Here is a 22,775-nt window from a genome sequence, read left to right as displayed (position 1 = left end):
TACTCACCTGTATGTCAAACAAATAAGTTTCAAATACAGGATGACATCATGACAAATATGTACGAGCAAATAAATTAATATTCCCTTATGTACATCTTAACTTAAATCTTAATTTAGTTGATATTTGTAGATCTTAATTTGGGCAATATATGTCAGTTAATTCATTATAATGTAGCTATTACAAATCAGTTAAAGAGTTGTCCAGGGAAATGTTTCTACTGCATTGTACTGTAAAGCAGTTCTGTCTGCCTGCTGTCAATCAGTGTTTTCTATAGTCAAGTTCCTCTGAGTCTCTCACGGAATACCTTTATTAGAATCATCATCGGCATAAATTACAAACACACATTTGTAAACACTACTCTTAACATCCCCCAGAAATACTAAGCTCTTTCTAAAATAGTTCAAAACTAGTTTATAGTCATGTTTTTAAATAGTGATTTGCAGTATCAAATAATCAGACGTTTCTTGTCTGTCACAGAGCAGTCCTAAAGCTTTACAGATGTAGGCTCTTAATTTGATCACTCTTTTGTTGCAGATGAGCTTTGTGATTTACATACATTCACTAAAAACCCGCACTAACACAGTTATATTAACAGTATTGCACTTTTCATGTAGCCTACTTTTGGCCAGCTAATAGCCTAACCACTAATCAAGCAACATTATGGACTAAATGTTAAAATCCTGTTCCTGCAGGATTATTTTGCTGTGACAATACTGGTCAAATTAAGATCCTATATCTGTACACACACTGCAAGTCTTCTAACAACAACATCACTTCTTCTAAATTCAGTTCTTCTTTGTCCTCTCACTTAAATCTGAAGTACAGGATATAACTTTTGTACTTTCCAGAACCAATCATTTTTGGTCCAAAATGTTCAACCCGGTCATTTCCCATTTCTGAGTGGTTCACATAAGGTGTTCAGTAACCTGCTGTGGTCATATGATTGATGAGAATACACTGCTAAAAATAAGGTGCTTTATGAGGGCCTTATGAGATGAGTCACTGAACCTTTTATGGTTCTATACAGCATCATTTCTTCTCACAGTGTAAAAGGATTCAGACTGCCTTGTTCGTGTTCCCTTTTTAACCGTCCCTTTAACATACAATAAACCACACATTAGACACAGTAAGTCCCTTTCTTTCAGACTAAATAACATGATAAATACAGCAGTATTACAGCACTAGTCAAGAAACATTTAACTGCCTCAAAATAACATCACAACTTGTACTTTAAACTAGCATCAAATAAACATCTTACTGTAATTCATATTCAGGGAATTTCACAATGATGAAATGTGCTACGGTTGTATACCTGATCCAGTTAACCTGAATACATGCGTTTCAGTTCACTCCTGTAAAATATACCTTATAACTACATCCAGTACTATGTGTACAGACTCTAACAGTATAATGTGATATTAGCTTCCATTTTCCCAGGTGGATGTCCTAGTAAATGTTCCCAACTGTGCTATTGTCAAGTTAGTAGGACTTTCTATCAACTTTCTACGAAGCCCATATCTATGTGTTTATAACTGTGCTCATAACGCATTATGACTGCATCATAACTCACTATGAGCGTGTTCATAACACATGATAGATATGGATATAGTCTATATAAGAACAGTAGATAGATAGCAAGGCTGTTCTGAACAAGGATCCTGACAATGAGCCAAGCTCCAATAGTAAGGCTGACATTTCCCTTATCGTTAAGTTAACCAGCGTACACATCAACTAGACATATGGAGGCTACATGTTTTGATAGTTAAGTTCCCCGTGGATGATAAAGGGTTACAATACTATCGTAGTCAATATTACTAACAGTGGTTTGAAGTCAAGCTTTTGTTTTTAAAATGTATCCTTTTGCTGAAGCTTACGTTCTGAAGTTCTCTGAAATACCCTTCTACTCTCCTATGAGTCCCCGGTATCCCCGTTCCCACGCCTTCCTTCATAGGCTGCATCCCGATTCTCTACCCTTCTTATTGAAAAGCATTGAATTGGTGTTAGCATCGACTGGGGAGAGTTTCGCCTAGAGATTTTCAGCTAATGTTACAGAGAGTTTCACCTAGAGAGAATTCATGGTAGGCAGTGATCAAGAGGTGATAGAAACACACACGTGTTTAGGCGAGGTGCTGTCTTAGGGAGTAGAACACTTGGAAAAGAACAGGAGAGCTGCACACCCAGGGGCTCAGATGCAATCATTTAATAACCTAATAACCAACGTTTCCACAGACAAGCTGTCTTCATCGGGGTATAATGACAAATGCAGTGATCAAGTGCACACTTCAGAAGAAGGATAGAGAACTGGGATGCAACCTTAGTTTCACCATCCCTCCCCCCTCACTACACTTCTACTCTCCTTGTCCTTCCCTAGTTTCACCATCCCTCCCCCCTCACTACACTTCTACTCTCCTTGTCCTTCCCTAGTTTCACCATCCCTCCCCCCTCACTACACTTCTACTCTCCTTGTCCTTCCCTAGTTTCACCATCCCTCCCCCCTCACTACACTTCTACTCTCCTTGTCCTTCCCTAGTTTCACCATCCCTCCCCCCTCACTACACTTCTACTCTCCTTGTCCTTCCCTAGTTTCACCCCAACATTTTAACTATCCCAACCCCCTTTCTAGCCGATCATGGGGTCGTCCCCACCGGGCGAGGCCAGCTCGGGGACACTAACGAAGGGCACGTTCTTGTCCTCCCTGAGCGAGGAGGAGTTGTTCCGGTGGGACACGGAGGTGAAGGACAGATGGTCGTGCTCCAGTATAGCCAAGTGGTCCTGTGGTTTCTCCTTCTTCAGATAGAACATCTTCCTCAGGGTCTTCAGTTGCTGCAGCTCACAGAGCGTCTCCAGGACCACCAGCATCACGACCAGGCCCAGGAGGAGGTAGACTGGAGAGAGAGAGAGAGAGAAAAGAGAGAGCGAGAGAGAGAGATAGAGAGAGAAAAGAGAGAGCGAGAGAGAGAGATAGAGAGGGACAGAGCGAGAGAGAGAGTGAGTGTGAGAGCGAGAGAGACAGAGACAAAGAGAGAGAAAGAGAGAGAGTGAGTGTGTGTGAGAGAGAGAGATAGAGAAAGAGACAGAGACAGTGAGAGAGACATTTAGAGAGAGAGAGAGAGAGAGAGAGAGAGAGAGAGAGAGCGAGAGAGAGAAAGAGACAGAGAGAGAGACAGAGAGAGAGACAGACAGAGAGAGAGAAAGAGACAGAGACAGTGAGAGAGACAGAGAGAGAGAGAGAGAGAGAGAGAGAGAGAGAGAGAGAGAGAGAGAGAGAGAGACAGAGAGGTATTATCCCTGGACATTAATATTGTCATTTGATCACTCTCCCTCCATGGTTCATATCCTCACATGCATAGTATGATATAAATACTGAATAGGCTATCTGCAGCTCTCCTCTTCTCCTCTTCTCCAACTCATCACTGGCTCATTGAAACCCTCAGCTGACTCAGTTCATATCATGGAAATCACAACCTCACAACATTGTTCGTTTTTCTATCTAACCACTAGGGGGAGGGAGAGGGCACTGATGAGCCCAGCAAGCAGTGTGTCATCAGTAGAAAGGTTTTGGTGTTGGTTTTCCCAATAATTGATGAGTTCATTATTACCATGATCATTACTATGGTCATAATCATTTTTTAACTAGAATTTAGATCAACTAAAGTCTCTGAATAGCAGTAGCAGTCTACATTATTTTAGAGGTCTACAATGATGCCAAGCCATTCTGTGTATTGATGAGGGAAGAGGGGATGTTCAGGAAAGATATGTGAAGATTGTCCTATCTCAGAGTCAGCCAAACTTCAAAAACATACCAGAAGTGCTGAGGGCAATCCAAATAAAATATACAGGACCCACTATTAAGTTAAAATCGGCCTTTTTCTCTCTCTTCTTAGCCAGGAGCTGTCTTCTCTTTCACATCAAAAGGCTTCTGGTTTTTGGCTTCTAAAGAGCAAGATGAGTCTGTCCAATAGCATCCAGAGCCTCAAGACAAACCTGTCCAATAGCATCTATAGACTCAAGACAAACCTGTCCAATAGCATCCAGATTCTCACGACGAACCTGTCCAATAGCATCTATAGACTCAAGACAAACCTGTCCAATAGCATCCAGATTCTCACGACGAACCTGTCCAATAGCATCTATAGACTCAAGACAAACCTGTCCAATAGCATCTAGAGCCTCAAGACAAACCTGTCCAATAGCATCCAGAGCCTCAAGACAAACCTGTCCAATAGCATCCAGAGCCTCAAGACAAACCTGTCCAATAGCATCCAGAGCCTCAAGACAAACCTGTCCAATAGCATCCAGAGCCTCAAGACAAACCTGTCCAATAGCATCCAGAGCCTCAAGACAAACCTGTCCAATAGCATCCAGAGCCTCAAGACAAACCTGTCCAATAGCATCCAGAGCCTCAAGACAAACCTGTCCAATAGCATCTATAGACTCACGGCTAACCTGTCCAATAGCATCCAGAGCCTCACGGCTAACCTGTCCAATAGCATCCAGAGCCTCACGGCTAACCTGTCCAATAGCATCCAGAGCCTCATGGCTAACCTGTCCAATAGCATCCAGAGCCTCACGGCTAACCTGTCCAATAGCATCTAGAGACTCACAGCGAACCTGTCCAATAGCATCCAGAGCCTCAAGACGAACCTGTCCAATGCAGAGCCTCAAGGTGTTGGATGTTGCTGTATCTCTATTTATCTGTTTATTTAAGTTCACTTTAATTTGGACAACCCAGTTCTGGATCATTCATCACCCAGTTCTGGATCATTCATCAACCCAGTTCTGGATCATTCATCAACCCAGTTCTGGATCATTCATCACCCCAGTTCTGGATCATTCATCAACCCAGTTCTGGATCATTCATCAACCCAGTTCTGGATCATTCATCACCCCAGTTCTGGATCATTCATCAACCCAGTTCTGGATCATTCATCAACCCAGTTCTAGATCATTCATCACCCCAGTTCTGGATCATTCATCACTCCAGTTCTAGATTTTTCATCACCCCAGTTCTAGATCATTCATCAACCCAGTTGTAGATCATTCATCAACCCAGTTCTAGATCATTCATCACCCCAGTTCTAGATCATTCATCAATCTTTCATGGACTATTGGAAGACCAGCACCTATTGTGGGCTAAAATAAATTTTTGCAAACAAATGTGAACACTCACCAGTGATGCCCACTTTATAGATCTGTCTGAACCTCTGGTTGAAGGACTCTCCTGGTACGTAATCTCCCAGTCCGATGGTACTGAGAGATATAAAACAAAAGTAGAAACTCTCCAGGAAGTTCCAGTTCTCCTCTAGGGAGGAGAAGATGGCCGCCGGGATGAGGAAGAAACAGGAAGCAGCCAGGATGGCGAGGAGCGTGGCATGGACCATGGCTACCAAAGGTTTGGACAGGCCCCAGCGGGTGGACACATATAGGACGGGCCGGCGGGTGCTGAAGATCATGATGCGTTGGACCACGGCGGTGAGGAAGAGGAGGGTGAAGGGGATACCGAGCACAGAGTAGACGATACAGAAAGCTTTTCCCCCGTCGGAGAGCGGAGCGGTGTGACCGTATCCTGGAGGAAACACAAAGCAGTGTTTAATTAAGATTATGATCAATGTTAAAGTACAGCATTATCTAACGACATGTTAATACAATATTGATATTAGTTAAGACCAACGTTAATACAAAGTGTTACCCACTTCCCAAATATTTGCATCACTTTTTTCATCTACACGTTCAAGGCAGTAAAAGTGATGACAGTAGTCTACTGCCCAGCTGAACCACATACAAGGCAGTAGTAGTGATGACAGTAGTCTACTGCCCAGCTGAACCACATACAAGGCAGTAGTAGTGATGACAGTAGTCTACTGCCCAGCTGAACCACATACAAGGCAGTAGTAGTGATGACAGTAGTCTACTGCCCAGCTGAACCACATACAAGGCAGTAGTAGTGATGACAGTAGTCTACTGCCCAGCTGAACCACATACAAGGCAGTAGTAGTGATGACAGTAGTCTACTGCCCAGCTGAACCACATACAAGGCAGTAGTAGTGATGACAGTAGTCTACTGCCCAGCTGAACCACATACAAGGCAGTAGTAGTGATGACAGTAGTCTATTGCCCATCTGAACCACATACAAGGCAGTAGTAGTGATGACAGTAGTCTATTGCCCAGCTGAACCACATACAAGGCAGTAGTAGTGATGACAGTAGTCTATTGCCCAGCTTAACCACATACAAGGCAGTAGTAGTGATGACAGTAGTCTACTGCCCAGCTGAACCACATACAAGGCAGTAGTAGTGATGACAGTTGTCTATTGCCCAGCTGAACCACATACAAGGCAGTAGTAGTGATGACAGTAGTCTATTGCCCAGCTGAACCACATACAAGGCAGTAGTAGTGATGACAGTTGTCTATTGCCCAGCTGAACCACATACAAGGCAGTAGTAGTGATGACAGTAGTCTATTGCCCAGCTGAACCACATACAAGGCAGTAGTAGTGATGAAAGTAGTCTACTGCCCAGCTGAACCACATACAGTGAGGGAAAAAAGTATTTGATCCCCTGCTGATTTTGTACGTTTGCCCACTGACAAAGAAATGATCAGTCTATAATTATAATGGTAGGTTTACTTGAACAGTGAGAGACAGAATAACAACAAAAAAATCCAGAAAAACGCACGTCAAAAATGTTATAAATTGATTTGCATTTTATTGAGGGAAATAAGTATTTGACCCCCTCTCAATCAGAAAGATTTCTGGCTCCCAGGTGTCTTTTATACGGATAACGAGCTGAGATTAGGAGCACACTCTTAAAGGGAGTGCTCCTAATCTCAGTTTGCTACCTGTATAAAAGACACCAGTCCACAAAAGTAATCAATCAATCAGATTCCAAACTCTCCACCATGGCCAAGACCAAAGAGCTCTCCAAGGATGTCAGGGACAAGATTGTAGACCTACACAAGGCTGGAATGGGCTACAAGACCATCGCCAAGCAGCTTGGTGAGAAGGTGACAACAGTTGGTGCGATTATTCGCAAATGGAAGAAACACAAAAGAACTGTCAATCTCCCTCGGCCTGGGGCTCCATGCAAGATCTCACCTCGTGGAGTTGCAATGATCATGAGAACGGTGAGGAATCAGCCCAGAACTACACGGGACGATCTTGTCAATGATCTCAAGGCAGCTGGGACCATAGTCACCAAGAAAACAATTGGTAACACACTACGCCCGTGAAGGACTGAAATCCTGCAGCGCACGCATGGTCCCCCTGCTCAAGAAACCACATATACATGTCCGTCTGAAGTTTGCCAATGAACATTTGAATGATTCGGAGGACAACTGGGTGAAAGTGTTGTGGTCAGATGAGACCAAAATGGAGCTCTTTAGCATCAACTCAACTTGCCGTGTTTGGAGGAGGAGGAGGAATGCTGCCTATGACCCCAAGAACACCATCCCCACCGTCAAACATGGAGGTGGAAACATTATGCTTTGGGGGTGTTTTTCTGCTATGTGGACAGGACAACTTCACCGCATCAAAGGGACGATGGACGGGGCCATGTACCGTCAAATCTTGGGTGAGAACCTCCTTCCCTCAGCCAGGGCATTGAAAATGGGTCGTGGATGGGTATTCCAGCATGACAATGACCCAAAACACACGGCCAAGGCAACAAAGGAGTTGCTCAAGAAGAAGCACATTAAGGTCCTACAGTGGCCTAATCAGTCTCCAGACCTTAATCCCATAGAAAATCTGTGGAGGGAGCTGAAGGTTCGAGTTGCAAAATGTCAGCCTCGAAACCTTAATGACTTGGAGAAGATCTGCAAAGAGGAGTGGGACAAAATCCCTCCTGAGATGTGTACAAACCTGGTGGCCAACTACAAGAAACGTCTGACCTCTGTGACTGCCAACAAGGGTTTTGCCACCAAGTACTAAGTCATGTTTTGCAGAGGGGTCAAATACTTATTTCCCTCATTAAAATGCAAATCAATTTATAACATTTTTGACATGCATTTTCTGGATTTTTTTGTTGTTATTCTGTCTCTTACTGTCCAAATAAACCTAGCATTAAAATTATAGACTGATCATTTCTTTGTCAGTGGGCAAACGTACAAAATCAGCAGGAGATCAAATACTTTTTTCCCTCACTGTAATTAGTATCCCTCATTTACTCAAGTGTTTCCTTTATTTTGGCAGTTACCTGTATGTACCCATTGATTCTTCAAGAATATAGCTTATACATACATACAACAGTCTTACCCCATCAGAACCCAAAATTGAAGCTTGTTTTAATCCAATGTTTGTAACAATGTAAATGTAAACAAACACTATATAGCCTCAAAACATGGTTAAAACTTTACATTTGATTTCATGGATGACCAGTCCTTCTATCCATAGCTCTGTCTATGAAGATGAGAGTGGTTACATTTCTCCAGCCACATCTCTTAGCTTTTTACCAAAACAGTAGTGTGGTGCCCGTTTGGATATTGTTCCACCTCTAGATTGCCCCTTTAAAGAAAAGAGCATGTAGCATGTTTTGTTTGAAGTGTTCCTATAATGAGTGTTCAAAATGCCATGGCCCTCCAACACAATCATGGAAAACTAGGCTAGTTCATGTCAGAGTAGGCCTACCATGATTTTCAATATCTTTATTAAGTCAAAATGGATAGAAAGTTATGTTAGGAATCAAACCCTGCAGTAAAATGAAGCAATGCCTGTTTAGAAGGGGAGCCCCAGTGTGGTGACATCAGCAGATATTACACCAATTGGATTCACAGTCTACTTGTTGTCCATTTAAGTTGACCAGTTCTGTGGTCTATTTAAGTTGATCAGTTCTGTGGTCTATTTAAGTTGATCAGTTCTGTGGTCTATTTAAGTTGACCAGTTCTGTGGTCTATTTAAGATGACCAGTTCTGTGGTCTACTTAAGTTGACCAGTTCTGTGGTCTATTTAAGATGACCAGTTCTGTGGTCTATTTAAGTTGATCAGTTCTGTGGTCTATTTAAGATGACCAGTTCTGTGGTCTATTTAAGTTGATCAGTTCTGTGGTCTATTTAAGATGACCAGTTCTGTGGTCTATTTAAGATGACCAGTTCTGTGGTCTATTTAAGATGACCAGTTCTGTGGTCTATTTAAGTTGACCAGTTCTGTGGTCTATTTAAGTTGACCAGTTCTGTGGTCTATTTAAGATGACCAGTTCTGTGGTCTATTTAAGTTGACCAGTTCTGTGGTCTATTTAAGTTGACCAGTTCTGTGGTCTATTTAAGTTGACCAGTTCTGTGGTCTATTTAAGTTGACCAGTTCTGTGGCCTATTTAAGTTGACCAGTTCTGTGGTCTATTTTGATCAGTTCTGTGGCCTATTTAAGTTGACCAATTCTGTGGTCTATTTTGATCAGTTCTGTGGTCTATTTTGATCAGTTCTGTGGTCTATTTAAGTTGACCAGTTCTGTGGTCTATTTTGATCAGTTCTGTGGTCTATTTAAGTTGACCAGTTCTGTGGTCTATTTAAGTTGACCAGTTCTGTGGTCTATTTTGATCAGTTCTGTGGTCTATTTAAGTTGACCAGTTCTGTGGTCTATTTTGATCAGTTCTGTGGCCTATTTAAGTTGACCAATTCTGTGGTCTATTTTGATCAGTTCTGTGGTCTATTTTGATCAGTTCTGTGGTCTATTTAAGTTGACCAGTTCTGTGGTCTATTTAAGTTGACCAGTTCTGTGGTCTATTTAAGTTGACCAGTTCTGTGGTCTATTTAAGTTGACCAGTTCTGTGGTCTATTTAAGTTGACCAGTTCTGTGGTCTATTTTGATCAGTTCTGTGGTCTATTTAAGTTGACCAGTTCTGTGGTCTATTTAAGTTGACCAGTTCTGTGGTCTATTTTGATCAGTTCTGTGGCCTATTTAAGTTGACCAATTCTGTGGTCTATTTTGATCAGTTCTGTGGTCTATTTTGATCAGTTCTGTGGTCTATTTAAGTTGACCAGTTCTGTGGTCTATTTAAGTTGACCAGTTCTGTGGTCTATTTAAGTTGACCAGTTCTGTGGTCTATTTAAGTTGACCAGTTCTGTGGTCTATTTTGATCAGTTCTGTGGTCTATTTAAGTTGACCAGTTCTGCACATGCGTCCTCGATGCCGGATGTCACGGGCACGTATGCGCTGGTGTATCTTGCTGTTCTGATATCCCAGCCACCTCCCCACCACCTCCCCAGCCTCCTCCCCAGCCACCTCCCTAGCCTCCTCCCCACCACCTCCCCAGCCTCCTCCCTAGCCTCCTCCCCAGCCTCCTCCCCAGCCTCCTCCCTAGCCTCCCCCCAGCCTCCTCCCCAGCCACCTCCCCAGCCTCCTCCCCAGCCACCTCCCTAGCCTCCTCCCCACCACCTCCCCAGCCTCCTCCCTAGCCTCCTCCCCAGCCTCCTCCCCAACACCTCCCCAGCCTCCTCCCTAGCCTCCTCCCTAGCCTCCCCCCAGCCTCCTCCCCAGCCTCCTCCCTAGCTACCTCCACAGCCTCCTCCCCACCACCTCCCCAGCCTCCTCCCTAGCCTCCCCTCCAGCCTCCTCCCCAGCCACCTCCCCAGCCTCCACCTGTCTGGGTTCTAGATTTCTTCCTCCAGGGGATGTGGTATAGCATATCGTACTCACTGAATGTAGTTATATTATCCTCTTCATCTGATGCTTGGCTCTGGCAGTGAGCTACCCTGAAGGAGCCTAAGTCTAAGACTATGTCATCTTTTCTAATAAATGTCTACACGTGGTGGGTCCTTTCTGAACTATGTAGCATACTTAACACACAATCTCCATCAGTGAATGGTGACACTTAGAACACTGTGCCAGGAAGAAATGTGATGGATGGTTATGATAAGAGCTGAAAGAAAGTTGAGAGAGATTGAATGTAAATTATTACCATGTGTGATTGGCCTGACGCAGGAAGTTCCCTCTTTACTGCAGTAATACCACCTCTTTACTGCAGTAATACCACCTCTTTACTGCAGTAATATCGCCTCTTCACAGTAATACCACAATTTCACTGTAATATCACCTATTCACTCCAGTAAACCACCACTTCACTGTAATACCACCTCTTCACTGCAGTAATATCACCTCTTCACTGCAGTAATACCACCACTTCACTGTAATACCACCTCTTCACTGTAATACCACCTCTTTACTGCAGTAATATCACCTCTTCACCGCAGTAATACCACCACTTCACTGTAATACCACCTCTTCACTGTAATACCACCTCTTTACTGCAGTAATACCACCTCTTTACTGCAGTAATACCACCTCTCACTGCAGTAATACCACCTCTTCACTGCAGTAATACCACCTCTTCACTGTAGTAATACCACCTCTTTACTGCAGTAATACCACCTCTTTACTGCAGTAATACCACCTCTTCACTGTAATACCACCTCTTCACTGCAGTAATACCACCTCTTCACTGCAGTAAAACAACCTCTTTACTGCAGTAATATCACCTCTTTACTGTAGTAATACCACCTCTTTACTGTAGTAATACCACCTCTTTACTGTAGTAATACCACCTCTTCACTGTAATACCACCTCTTTAATGCAGTAATACCACCTCTTTACTGCATTAATACCATCTCTTTACTGCAGAAATACCACCTCTTTACTGCAGAAATACCACCTCTCACTGCAGTAATACCACCTCTTCACTGTAGTAATACCACTCTTCACTGTAGTAATACTACCTCTTTACTGCAGTAATACCACCTCTTTACTGCAGTAATACCACCTTTTCACTGCAGTAATACCACCTCTTTACTGCAGTAATACCACCTCTTTACTGCAGTAATACCACCTCTTTACTGCAGAAATACCACCTCTTTACTGCAGAAATACCACCTCTCACTGCAGTAATACCACCTCTTCACTGTAGTAATACCACTCTTCACTGTAGTAATACTACCTCTTTACTGCAGTAATACCACCTCTTTACTGCAGTAATACCACCTTTTCACTGCAGTAATACCACCTCTTTACTGCAGTAATACCACCTCTTTACTGCAGTAATACCACCTCTTTACTGCAGAAATACCACCTCTTTACTGCAGAAATACCACCTCTCACTGCAGTAATACCACCTCTTCACTGTAGTAATACCACATCTTCACTGTAGTAATACCACCTCTTTACTGCAGTAATACCACCTCTTTACTGCAGTAATACCACCTTTTCACTGCAGTAATACCACCTCTTTACTGCAGTAATACCACCTCTTTACTGCAGTAATACCACCTCTTTACTGCAGAAATACCACCTCTTTACTGCAGAAATACCACCTCTTCACTGCAGTACTACCACCTCTTCACTGCAGTAATACCACCTCTATACTGTGTCGCAGACGGCCGTGACTGGGAGACCCATGAGGTGGCACACAATTGGCCCAGCGTCATCTGGGTTAGGGGAGGGTTTGGCCGGCCGGGATGTCCTTGTCCCATCGCTTTCTAGCGACGCCTGTTGCATGCCGTGCGCGTGCACGCTGACACGGTTGCCAGCTGTACGGTGTTTCCTCCGACACATTGGTGCGGCTGGCATCCGGGATAAGCGAGCAGTGAGGCTTGGCAGGGTCGTGTTTCGGAGGACACATGGCTCTTGACCTTCGCCTCTTCTGAGTCCGTACAGGAGTTGCAGCGACGGGACAAGACTGTAACTACCAATTGGATATCACAAAAAGGGGTAAAAGACCTGCCAAATACCTCTACCATAACTTTCCCTTATTCACATTGTAGCTATTATCCAGAGCAATTAGGGTTAAGTGCATACAGATTTTTCACTAAGTCAGCTTGAACGATTTCAACCAGCGACCTTTCGGTTACTAGCCCAACGCACTTAACCCCTAGGCTCCCTGGCCCCTAGGCTCCCTGGCCCCTAGTCTCCCTGGCCTCTAGGCTCACAGGCCTCTAGGCTCCCTGGCCTCTAGGCTGACAGGCCTCTAGGCTCCCTGGCCAATAGGCTCCTTGACCCCAATAGGCTCCCTGCCCCCCCTGCCTTGTAACAGTCTACTGTCTATAGTGTTAAACGTAACCCTGCCTTGTAACAGTCTACTGTCTATAGTGTTAAACGTAACCCTGCCTTGTAACAGTCTACTGTCTATAGTGTTAAATGTAACCCTACCTTGTTACAGTCTACTGTGTAGTGTTAAATGTAACCCTGCCTTGTTACAGTATACTATCTATAGTGTTAAATGTAACCCTACCTTGTTACAGTCTACTGTGTATAGTGTTAAATGAAACCCTGCCTTGTTACAGTCTACTATCTATAGTGTTAAATGTAACCCTGCCTTGTTAGTCTACTATCTATAGTGTTAAATGCAACCCTGCCTTGTTACAGTCTACTGTCTATAGTGTTAAACGTAACCCTGCCTTGTTACAGTCTACTATCTATAGTGTTAAATGCAACCCTGCCTTGTTAGTCTACTATCTATAGTGTTAAATGTAACCCTGCCTTGTTACGGTCTACTATCTATAGTGTTAAATGCAACCCTGCGTTGTTAGTCTACTATCTATAGTGTTAAATGTAACCCTGCCTTGTTAGTCTACTATCTATAGTGTTAAATGCAACCCTGCCTTGTTAGTCTACTATCTATAGTGTTAAATGTAACCCTGCCTTGTTACAGTCTACTATCTATAGTGTTAAATGTAACCCTGCCTTGTTACAGTCTACTGTCTATAGTGTTAAACGTAACCCTACCTTGACACAGTCTACTTACTGTCTATAGTGTTAAACGTAACCCTACCTTGTTACAGTCTACTATCTATAGTGTTAAATATAACCCTACCTTGTTACAGTCTACTATCTATAGTGTTAAATGTAACCGTGCCTTGTTACAGTCTACTATCTATAGTGTTAAACGTAACCCTACCTTGTAACAGTCTACTGTCTATAGTGTTAAATGTAACCCTGCCTTGTTACAGTCTACTATCTATAGTGTTAAATGTAAGCCTGCCTTGTAACAGTCTACTGTCTATAGTGTTAAACGTAACCCTGCCTTGTTACAGTCTACTATCTATAGTGTTAAATGCAACCCTGCCTTGTTACAGTCTACTGTCTATAGTGTTAAACGTAACCCTGCCTTGTTACAGTCTACTGTCTATAGTGTTAAACGTAACCCTGCCTTGTAACAGTCTACTGTCTATTGTGTTAAACGTAACCCTACCTTGTAACAGTCTACTATCTATAGTGTTAAACGTAACCCTGCCTTGTTACAGTCCACTGTCTATAGTGTTAAATGTAACCCTGCCTTGTTACAGTCTATAGTGTTAAACGTAACCCTACCTTGTTACAGTCTACTATCTATAGTGTTAAATGTAACCCTGCCTTGTTACAGTCTACTGTCTATAGTGTTAAACGTAACCCTGCCTTGTTACAGTCTACTATCTATTGTGTTAAACGTAACCCTGCCTTGTTACAGTCTACTATCTATAGTGTTAAATGTAACCCTGCCTTGTTACAGTCTGCTGTCTATAGTGTTAAATGTAACCTTGCCTTGTTACAGTCTACTATCTATAGTGTTAAACGTAACCCTGTCTTGTTACAGTCTACTATCTATAGTGTTAAACGTAACCCTACCTTGTTACAGTCTACTATCTATAGTGTTAAATGTAACCCTGCCTTGTTACAGTCTACTGTCTATAGTGTTAAACGTAACCCTACCTTGTTACAGTCTACTGGCTATAGTGTTAAATGTAACCCTGCCTTGTAACAGTCTACTGTCTATAGTGTTAAACGTAACCCTGCCTTGTTACAGTCTACTGTCTATAGTGTTAAACGTAACCCTGCCTTGTAACAGTCTACTGTCTATTGTGTTAAACGTAACCCTACCTTGTAACAGTCTACTATCTATAGTGTTAAACGTAACCCTGCCTTGTTACAGTCTACTGTCTATAGTGTTAAATGTAACCCTGCCTTGTTACAGTCTATAGTGTTAAACATAACCCTACCTTGTAACAGTCTACTATCTATAGTGTTAAATGTAACCCTGCCTTGTTACAGTCTATAGTGTTAAACGTAACCCTACCTTGTTACAGTCTACTATCTATAGTGTTAAATGTAACCCTGCCTTGTTACAGTCTACTGTCTATAGTGTTAAACGTAACCCTGCCTTGTTACAGTCTATAGTGTTAAACGTAACCCTACCTTGTTACAGTCTACTATCTATAGTGTTAAATGTAACCCTGCCTTGTAACAGTCTACTGTCTATTGTGTTAAACGTAACCCTACCTTGTAACAGTCTACTATCTATAGTGTTAAATGTAACCCTGCCTTGTTACAGTCTATAGTGTTAAACGTAACCCTACCTTGTTACAGTCTACTATCTATAGTGTTAAATGTAACCCTGCCTTGTTACAGTCTACTGTCTATAGTGTTAAACGTAACCCTGCCTTGTTACAGTCTACTATCTATTGTGTTAAACGTAACCCTGCCTTGTTACAGTCTACTATCTATAGTGTTAAATGTAACCCTGCCTTGTTACAGTCTGCTGTCTATAGTGTTAAACGTAACCTTGCCTTGTTACAGTCTACTATCTATAGTGTTAAATGTAACCCTGCCTTGTTACAGTGTACTATGTATAGTGTTAAACGTAACCCTACCTTGTTACAGTCTACTGTCTATAGTGTTAAATGTAACCCTGCCTTGTTAGTCTACTATCTATAGTGTTAAACGTAACCCTGCCTTGTTACAGTCTACTGTCTATAGTGTTAAATGTAACCCTGCCTTGTTACAGTCTATAGTGTTAAACATAACCCTACCTTGTAACAGTCTACTATCTATAGTGTTAAATGTAACCCTGCCTTGTTACAGTCTACAGTGTTAAACGTAACCCTACATTGTTACAGTCTACTATCTATAGTGTTAAATGTAACCCTGCCTTGTTACAGTCTACTGTCTATAGTGTTAAATGTAACCCTGCCTTGTTACAGTCTATAGTGTTAAACGTAACCCTACCTTGTTACAGTCTACTATCTATAGTGTTAAATGTAACCCTGCCTTGTTACAGTCTACTGTCTATAGTGTTAAACGTAACCCTGCCTTGTAACAGTCTACTATCTATAGTGTTAAACGTAACCCTGCCTTGTTACAGTCTACTGTCTATAGTGTTAAATGTAACCCTGCCTTGTTACAGTCTACTGTCTATAGTGTTAAACGTATCCCTGCCCTGTTAGTCTACTATCTATAGTGTTAAATGTAACCCTGCCTTGTAACAGTCTACTATCTATAGTGTTAAACGTAACCCTGCCTTGTTACAGTCTACTATCTATAGTGTTAAACGTAACCCTGCCTTGTTACAGTCTACTGTCTATAGTGTTAACCGTAACCCTGTCTTGTAACAGTCTACTGTCTATAGTGTTAAACGTAACCCTACCTTGCATAAAGCTGACAGAATGAATCATTCCAGAAGAGCACTGTAATCAGACTAACACATACTAGGTTTTATGACATAAAATGAAAATACTTTTCTACATTGAAACCTTTCTGTCAAGTCCACTGTTTAACATTGTATGTGTATAGAGTTCAATTATTATTGAAAGACACTTACCATGTTTTCATCCACAGTTTTTACGTGTGTAAAGTCATACCATATAAAAAAATAATGACAGCTGTGATGGAACAATTAGTTTCGGTACAATTTTATAAACGCCAACAGATCTGTTCGTTCGACACGGTGGGATCTTTCTGTGTCTGTAAAAGAGATTATTTGAGAAATGGTGGTGAAAACATCTTTTTGCGCAAATATTGATATAATAAGCATCATATGGAAGTATACTTGGAGTCACACGATGACATGGTGTGTGGTCTCCCACTACGACTGGGGAAGCATGCAGTTAATTAGGCTACAGATTAAATACGTTATGGTAAACTTCACAGGGGGGGTGAAAGTGCACGGTGATGAGCTTGATGCTCCTTTCCAATAACTATCCAGGGTCTTATTCTGGTGACATGATGATTGATGCTCCTTTCCAATAACTATCCAGGGTCTTATTCTGGTGACATGATGATTGATGCTCCTTTCCAATAACTATCCAGGGTCTTATTCTGGTGACATGATGATTGATGCTCCTTTCCAATAACTATCCAGGGTCTTATTCTGGTGACATGATGATTGATGCTCCTTTCCAGTAACTATCCAGGGTCTTATTCTGGTGACATGATGATTGATGCTCCTTTCCAATAACTATCCAGGGTCTTATTCTGGTGACATGATGATTGATGCTCCTTTCCAGTAACTATCCAGGGTCTTATTCTGGTGACATGATGATTGATGCTTGACTGCCATCTGACAAATAAAACTATTCTTGCTCTTATCGATAATAATGTCATCATGTAGATGAGCCTACCCACACAGCCCTCTTGCACTGTATCTGCCAGCTGTTGGCTAGAGTGCACCTGCCAAGACCAGAGTAGACACATTTGCTATTTAACGCAACAGTTTTTGTGACAAAACTATAGATACAAATAATAATAATAATAATAATAGGTACATGAAATCTGATGCGAAAAAGTACATTTTGTGTGCACTATGACATCACCCACTGGTTTTTATCTACAACAAGTCAGTTTGGTGGAAACACACCACTGGTTTTTATCTACAACAAGTCAGTTTGGTGGAAACACACCACTGGTTTTTATCTACAACAAGTCAGTTTGGTGGAAACACACCACTGGTTTTTATCTACAACAAGTCAGTTTGGTGGAAACACACCACTGGTTTTTATCTACAACAAGTCCGTTTGGTGGAAACACACCACTGGTTTTTATCTACAACAAGTCAGTTTGGTGGAAACACACCACTGTTTTTTATCTACAACAAGTCCGTTTGGTGGAAACACACCACTGGTTTTTATCTACAACAAGTCAGTGTATGCCTACTTGCATTTGTTCTGGATTTGGGACTATGAAAAGACCCCTGGTGGCATGTCTGGTGGGGTAAGTGTGTGCATCAGAGCTGTGTATAAGTTGACTATGGAAACAATTTGGAATTTCCAACACATTAATGTTTCTTATAAAAACAAGAAGTGATGCAGTCAGTCTCTACTCAACTCTTAGCCAAGAGAGACATGCATGCATTGTATTAATTTTAGCCCTCTGATTACAATGAAGAGCAAGACGTGCATCTCTGTTCTGGGCCGGCTGCAGCTTAACTATACTACAGAACAACAACAACAGTCCATTTAAGTTGTTGTCTCTGGCTCTTTTGATATCAGATTCAGAATGAATAATAACAAGGTTTGTGGTAGTTTGAAAGGGTTTCCAATTCACATGACCCGACAAGAAAACCCTCAGCCCTATAGTCATAACACAGATGAAAAGGGAATAATAATAATGTTTTGTCATAGCCTACGAATAGGACCCAGAGTTTTACCTGACCAGGTCATGAGATCAGGGGGGAGGGTGTGGCAGAGCACAATTGTTTTTGGCCTGCGCTACAGATGCCTATATTTGTCCGCTAATTCAGGACTAGTAAACGCCCAGTGCACTACTTTTGCGAAAAAATATATCCTACTTTTTAAAATTATTTTTTTCTTTATTATTCTAATGTGTCAGGGGGTGCTGCAGCACCCCACATCCCACAGCTATGCAGACATCTATTTTATTATTCTAATGTGTCAGGGGGTGCTGCAGCAGCCCACATCCCACAGCTATGCAGACATCTATTTTATTATTCTAATGTGTCAGGGGGTGCTGCAGCAGCCCACATCCCACAGCTATGCAGACATCTATTTTATTATTCTAATGTGTCAGGGGGTGCTGTAGCAGCCCACATCCCACAGCTATGCAGACATCTATTTTATTGTTCTAATGTGTCAGGGGGTGCTGCAGCAGCCCACATCCCACAGCTATGCAGACATCTATTTTATTATTCTAACGTGTCAGGGGGTGCTGTAGCAGCCCACATCCCACAGCTATGCAGACATCTATTTTATTATTCTAATGTGTCAGGGGGTGCTGCAGCAGCCCACATCCCACAGCTATGCAGACATCTATTTTATTGTTCTAATGTGTCAGGGGGTGCTGCAGCAGCCCACATCCCACAGCTATGCAGACATCTATTTTATTATTCTAATGTGTCAGGGGGTGCTGCAGCAGCCCACATCCCACAGCTATGCAGACATCTATTTTATTATTCTAATGTGTCAGGGGGTGCTGCAGCAGCCCACATCCCACAGCTATGCAGACATCTATTTTATTATTCTAATGTGTCAGGGGGTGCTGCAGCAGCCCACATCCCACAGCTATGCAGACATCTATTTTATTATTCTAACGTGTCAGGGGGTGCTGTAGCAGCCCACATCCCACAGCTATGCAGACATCTATTTTATTATTCTAACGTGTCAGGGGGTGCTGTAGCAGCCCACATCCCACAGTTATGCAGACATCTATTTTATTATTCTAACGTGTCAGGGGGTGCTGCAGCAGCCCACATCCCACAGCTATGCAGACATCTATTGTATTATTCTAACGTGTCAGGGGGTGCTGCAGCAGCCCACATCCCACAGCTATGCAGACATCTATTTTATTATTCTAACGTGTCAGGGGGTGCTGCAGCAGCCCACATCCCACAGCTATGCAGACATCTATTGTATTATTCTAATGTGTCAGGGGGTGCTGCAGCAGCCCACATCCCGCAGCTATGCAGACATCTATTTTGGGGGGTAGGCCTATATAGTAGGCCTTTGTTATAGGCCTTTGTTGTGTGCAATGGCTGCATTGGGGGCATATATGTATTGTCATCACTGAGCTGAGTTCAGGTAACATAGCCAGGTGTTACTTGGGTGTACAGTGTCTCGAAAGGGTACATTTCAGTGTCACAGGCAACAAAACGCAAACTGCTTTCAGGTCGTGTGCCTAGTTACAAGAAGGTTATGACAATAATCAACTGTATAACCATCATCCATAACTACATAAGCAAGCAACTCCCTTATTTTTCCGAAAATAGATATAGGGCAACACATTTCTGAACGTCACCTATTCATTTCTGGGAGCGATGTCATTGCGCCAACGTAGAACGAGCTATGACGCGCAGCCTGCATCACCTCCAGCCAGCCCAACCCTAGATGGCTGAAATGCAGTACACTTTAATAGGCCAATGACGGACTCACCTGTGGTAGACAATACAGTACTGGCGAAAAAGAGCGAGGAGGTGAAGTCCCAATTCCAATTTGCCGATGCGTTATTGAGAATGGACACCCCATAGTTACTGGCCTCGAGCGCTTTTTCCAAAAACTCCTCAAGGCGTTCTTCCGACAGACATTCGTTGTCTTGGAGGAACAGTTTTTTGATGGTTCGTAACTCCTGTCTTAGCCGGTCTTCATAAGGCAGTTCCACCGATGAAAAGACAACAGCTCCGAATATAAGATAAAGAATATATCCCAAGACTAGAATCAAAAAATACCATGTCGATTTGTGACTTTGTATCAACCGCACACACGAATTGCTAGTTAGAGATTGTAGCATTTTCCAAGAGTTCTTGAAACCTCAATGTGTTACAGTTTATACTCTTGACATAAACAATGAATAGTTTATAGACGCTAAAATAGTAACACGTCGGCTAAAATATCATGTAGCTTATTTCTAGTTCAAGCGCGCGATCCTTATCAACTACGACCAAAAGCAAGCATGTGAGAATCGTTACTCTATACGTTTTGGTTTCTTTTCCGTCTCCTCTGTCTGTCCTTTGTATATTCTGTTCACTTTCACCGAGAAGGGTCGTTCTGCTGCTGAGAAGAGGATGATGTGGCGGCGGAGGGTGCCGGACTATGTTACGTCAGTCTGTTCCCCTCTTCTCTCCTCCTAGGTGAAACACATCGAGACAGACACGTGGGCGTAGAGAGCTAGTATATAGCACCTCTTTGTCTTTAGTCATTGTTCACGAAGGTAACATACGATCAATGAGAAAGCCACGGGCGTAGTGAAACCACACCGTTTTCTAAGATTAGATGCTATTGCTGAAAGTGACATTGGGGGGTTGACTGTTGACTGTGAGTTAACCCCTACCAAAGAGACTGACAGACATGAGAGCAATGCATTAGAGGGACAACTTTATTATTTTAGTAGGTTGTGCTGTGGCCTGTCTCATCCCTCTTTCAATAGACTACCAGTGTGTGTGTGTGTGTGTGTGTGTGCAAGACAAGTTTGTTTATTTGTCATATACACTGTATATACTGTAGACAGTATATAATATACTGTACATGGAGTACAAGGTGCAAGGAAATGCTTTATTGCAGGTTCACCCATAAATCAAATAAAACTTTATTGGTCACATACAGGTGTTTAGCAGATGTTATTGTGGGTGTAGAGAAATGCTTGTGCTTCTAGTTCCAACAGTGCAGCAATATCTAACAAGTAATCTAACAATTCCACAACAGCAACCTAATACACACAGTAAAGGGATGGAATAGCTGCAGGAAGTAGAGGTGCTGAGGGTGCTGCTGCTACCTCTGATAAATAGTAATACAAATGTATATACATATATTTTTAAATCTCCAAAAAGTATCTTCAGCACCATCCGTGCCCCGTCGCTGTCCCAGACCCCGTCCCCATCGACAGCATTTCAATAAGGATAAGAGGCCAGTTGTCAAATTGGCTTCTTTCCAGATCCTGTATTGCATAATGTTTTTTGCACTTTGACCTGCAGTGTAATTTAACCTCTTCGCTATAGGGGGCAGTATTTTCACGTCCGGATGAAAAACGTACCCAAATTAAACGGCCTACTTCTCGGGCCCAGAGTCAAATATTTGCATATTATTAGTCGATTTGGGTACACTCAGAAGTTTCTAAAACTGTTTGAATGGTGTCTGTGAGTATAACAGAACTCATATGGCAGGCAAAAAGAGAATTTGTAGTTCTTTTGATTCTCTATCAAAACTACCGTATCTGTGGGGTTACGTAGCACTTTCTAAGGCTTCCATTAGCTCTCTAAAGCCTTCAGAAAGCGGATTGAGGCATCTCCTGTCTCTGGGCAGAGTATAGTAGCTCAGTTTCTCAGTGGTCTGCCTGGTGACAAAGAGATTGGATATGCGCGTTCACGCGACCACGCTGTTTTTTCTTTCCTCTTTGAACACTATTGTCCGGTTGGAATATTATCGCTATTTTACGAGAAAAATACCATAAAAATTGATTTTAAACAGCGTTTGACATGCTTCTAAGTATGGTAATGGAACATTTAGAATTTTTTTGTCTCGAATTGCACTTGCGCGTTACCCTTTGGATAGTGACCTGAACGCACAAACAAAACGGAGGTATTTGGACATAACTATGGATTATTTGGAACAAAAACAACAAAAACAACATTTCTTGTGGAAGTAGCAGTCCTGGGAGTGCATTCTGACGAAGATCAGCAAAGGTAATACAATTTTTCTAATACTAATTCTGAGTTTAGTGTGCCCCGAACTTGGCGGGTGTCTGAATAGCTCACCGTGATGGCTGAACTATGTACTCAGAATATTGCAAAATGTGCTTTCGCCGGAAAGCTATTTTAAAATCTGACATAGCGATTGCATAAAGGAGTTCTGTATCTATAATTCTTAAAATAATTGTTATGTATTTTGTCAACGTTTATGATGAGTAATTTAGAAAATTCACCCGAAGTTTTCGGTGGGAATATATTTTCTGAACATCACACGCCAATGTAAAAAGCTGTTTTTTGATATAAATATGAACTTGATTGAACAAAACATGCATGTATTGTATAACATAATGTCCTAGGAGTGTCATCTGATGAAGATCATCAAAGGTTAGTGCTTCATTTAGCTGTGTTTTGG

General features: G+C 42.2%; 1 protein-coding gene across 1 annotated transcript; it reads right to left on the bottom strand.

The window, feature by feature from the left end:
• Positions 1-280: 280 nt before the first annotated feature.
• On the bottom strand, positions 281-20,933 carry LOC106613705 (potassium channel subfamily K member 1). The gene is made up of 4 exons (XM_045687031.1): positions 20,115-20,933; positions 5,172-5,567; positions 2,591-2,886; positions 281-2,537 (listed from the first exon to the last, which is right to left on the bottom strand). The coding sequence occupies exons 1-3, from the start codon at positions 20,467-20,469 to the stop codon at positions 2,621-2,623; spliced, it is 1,017 nt and encodes a 338-aa protein (XP_045542987.1). The 5' UTR covers positions 20,470-20,933; the 3' UTR covers positions 281-2,537; positions 2,591-2,620.
• Positions 20,934-22,775: the final 1,842 nt, after the last annotated feature.

Source organism: Salmo salar, chromosome ssa01 (genome assembly GCF_905237065.1).
Source record: "Salmo salar chromosome ssa01, Ssal_v3.1, whole genome shotgun sequence".
NCBI lineage: Eukaryota > Metazoa > Chordata > Actinopteri > Salmoniformes > Salmonidae > Salmo > Salmo salar.
The sequence above is the reverse complement of the archived record's forward strand: the minus strand, read 5'-3'. Positions and strand labels throughout refer to the sequence as shown.

What these genes read in the sequence shown, in the direction of transcription:
- LOC106613705 (XM_045687031.1), bottom strand. Translation starts at nt 20,469, where the DNA reads ATGCTACAATCTCTAACTAGCAATTCGTGTGTGCGGTTGATACAAAGT. An exon ending in TACTGTATTGTCTACCACAG is followed by an intron (nt 5,568 to 20,114) that starts GTGAGTCCGTCA and finishes TGTTTCCTCCAG; the next exon opens with GATACGGTCACACCGCTCCG. An exon ending in CTATAAAGTGGGCATCACTG is followed by an intron (nt 2,887 to 5,171) that starts GTGAGTGTTCAC and finishes CTCTCTCTCCAG; the next exon opens with TCTACCTCCTCCTGGGCCTG.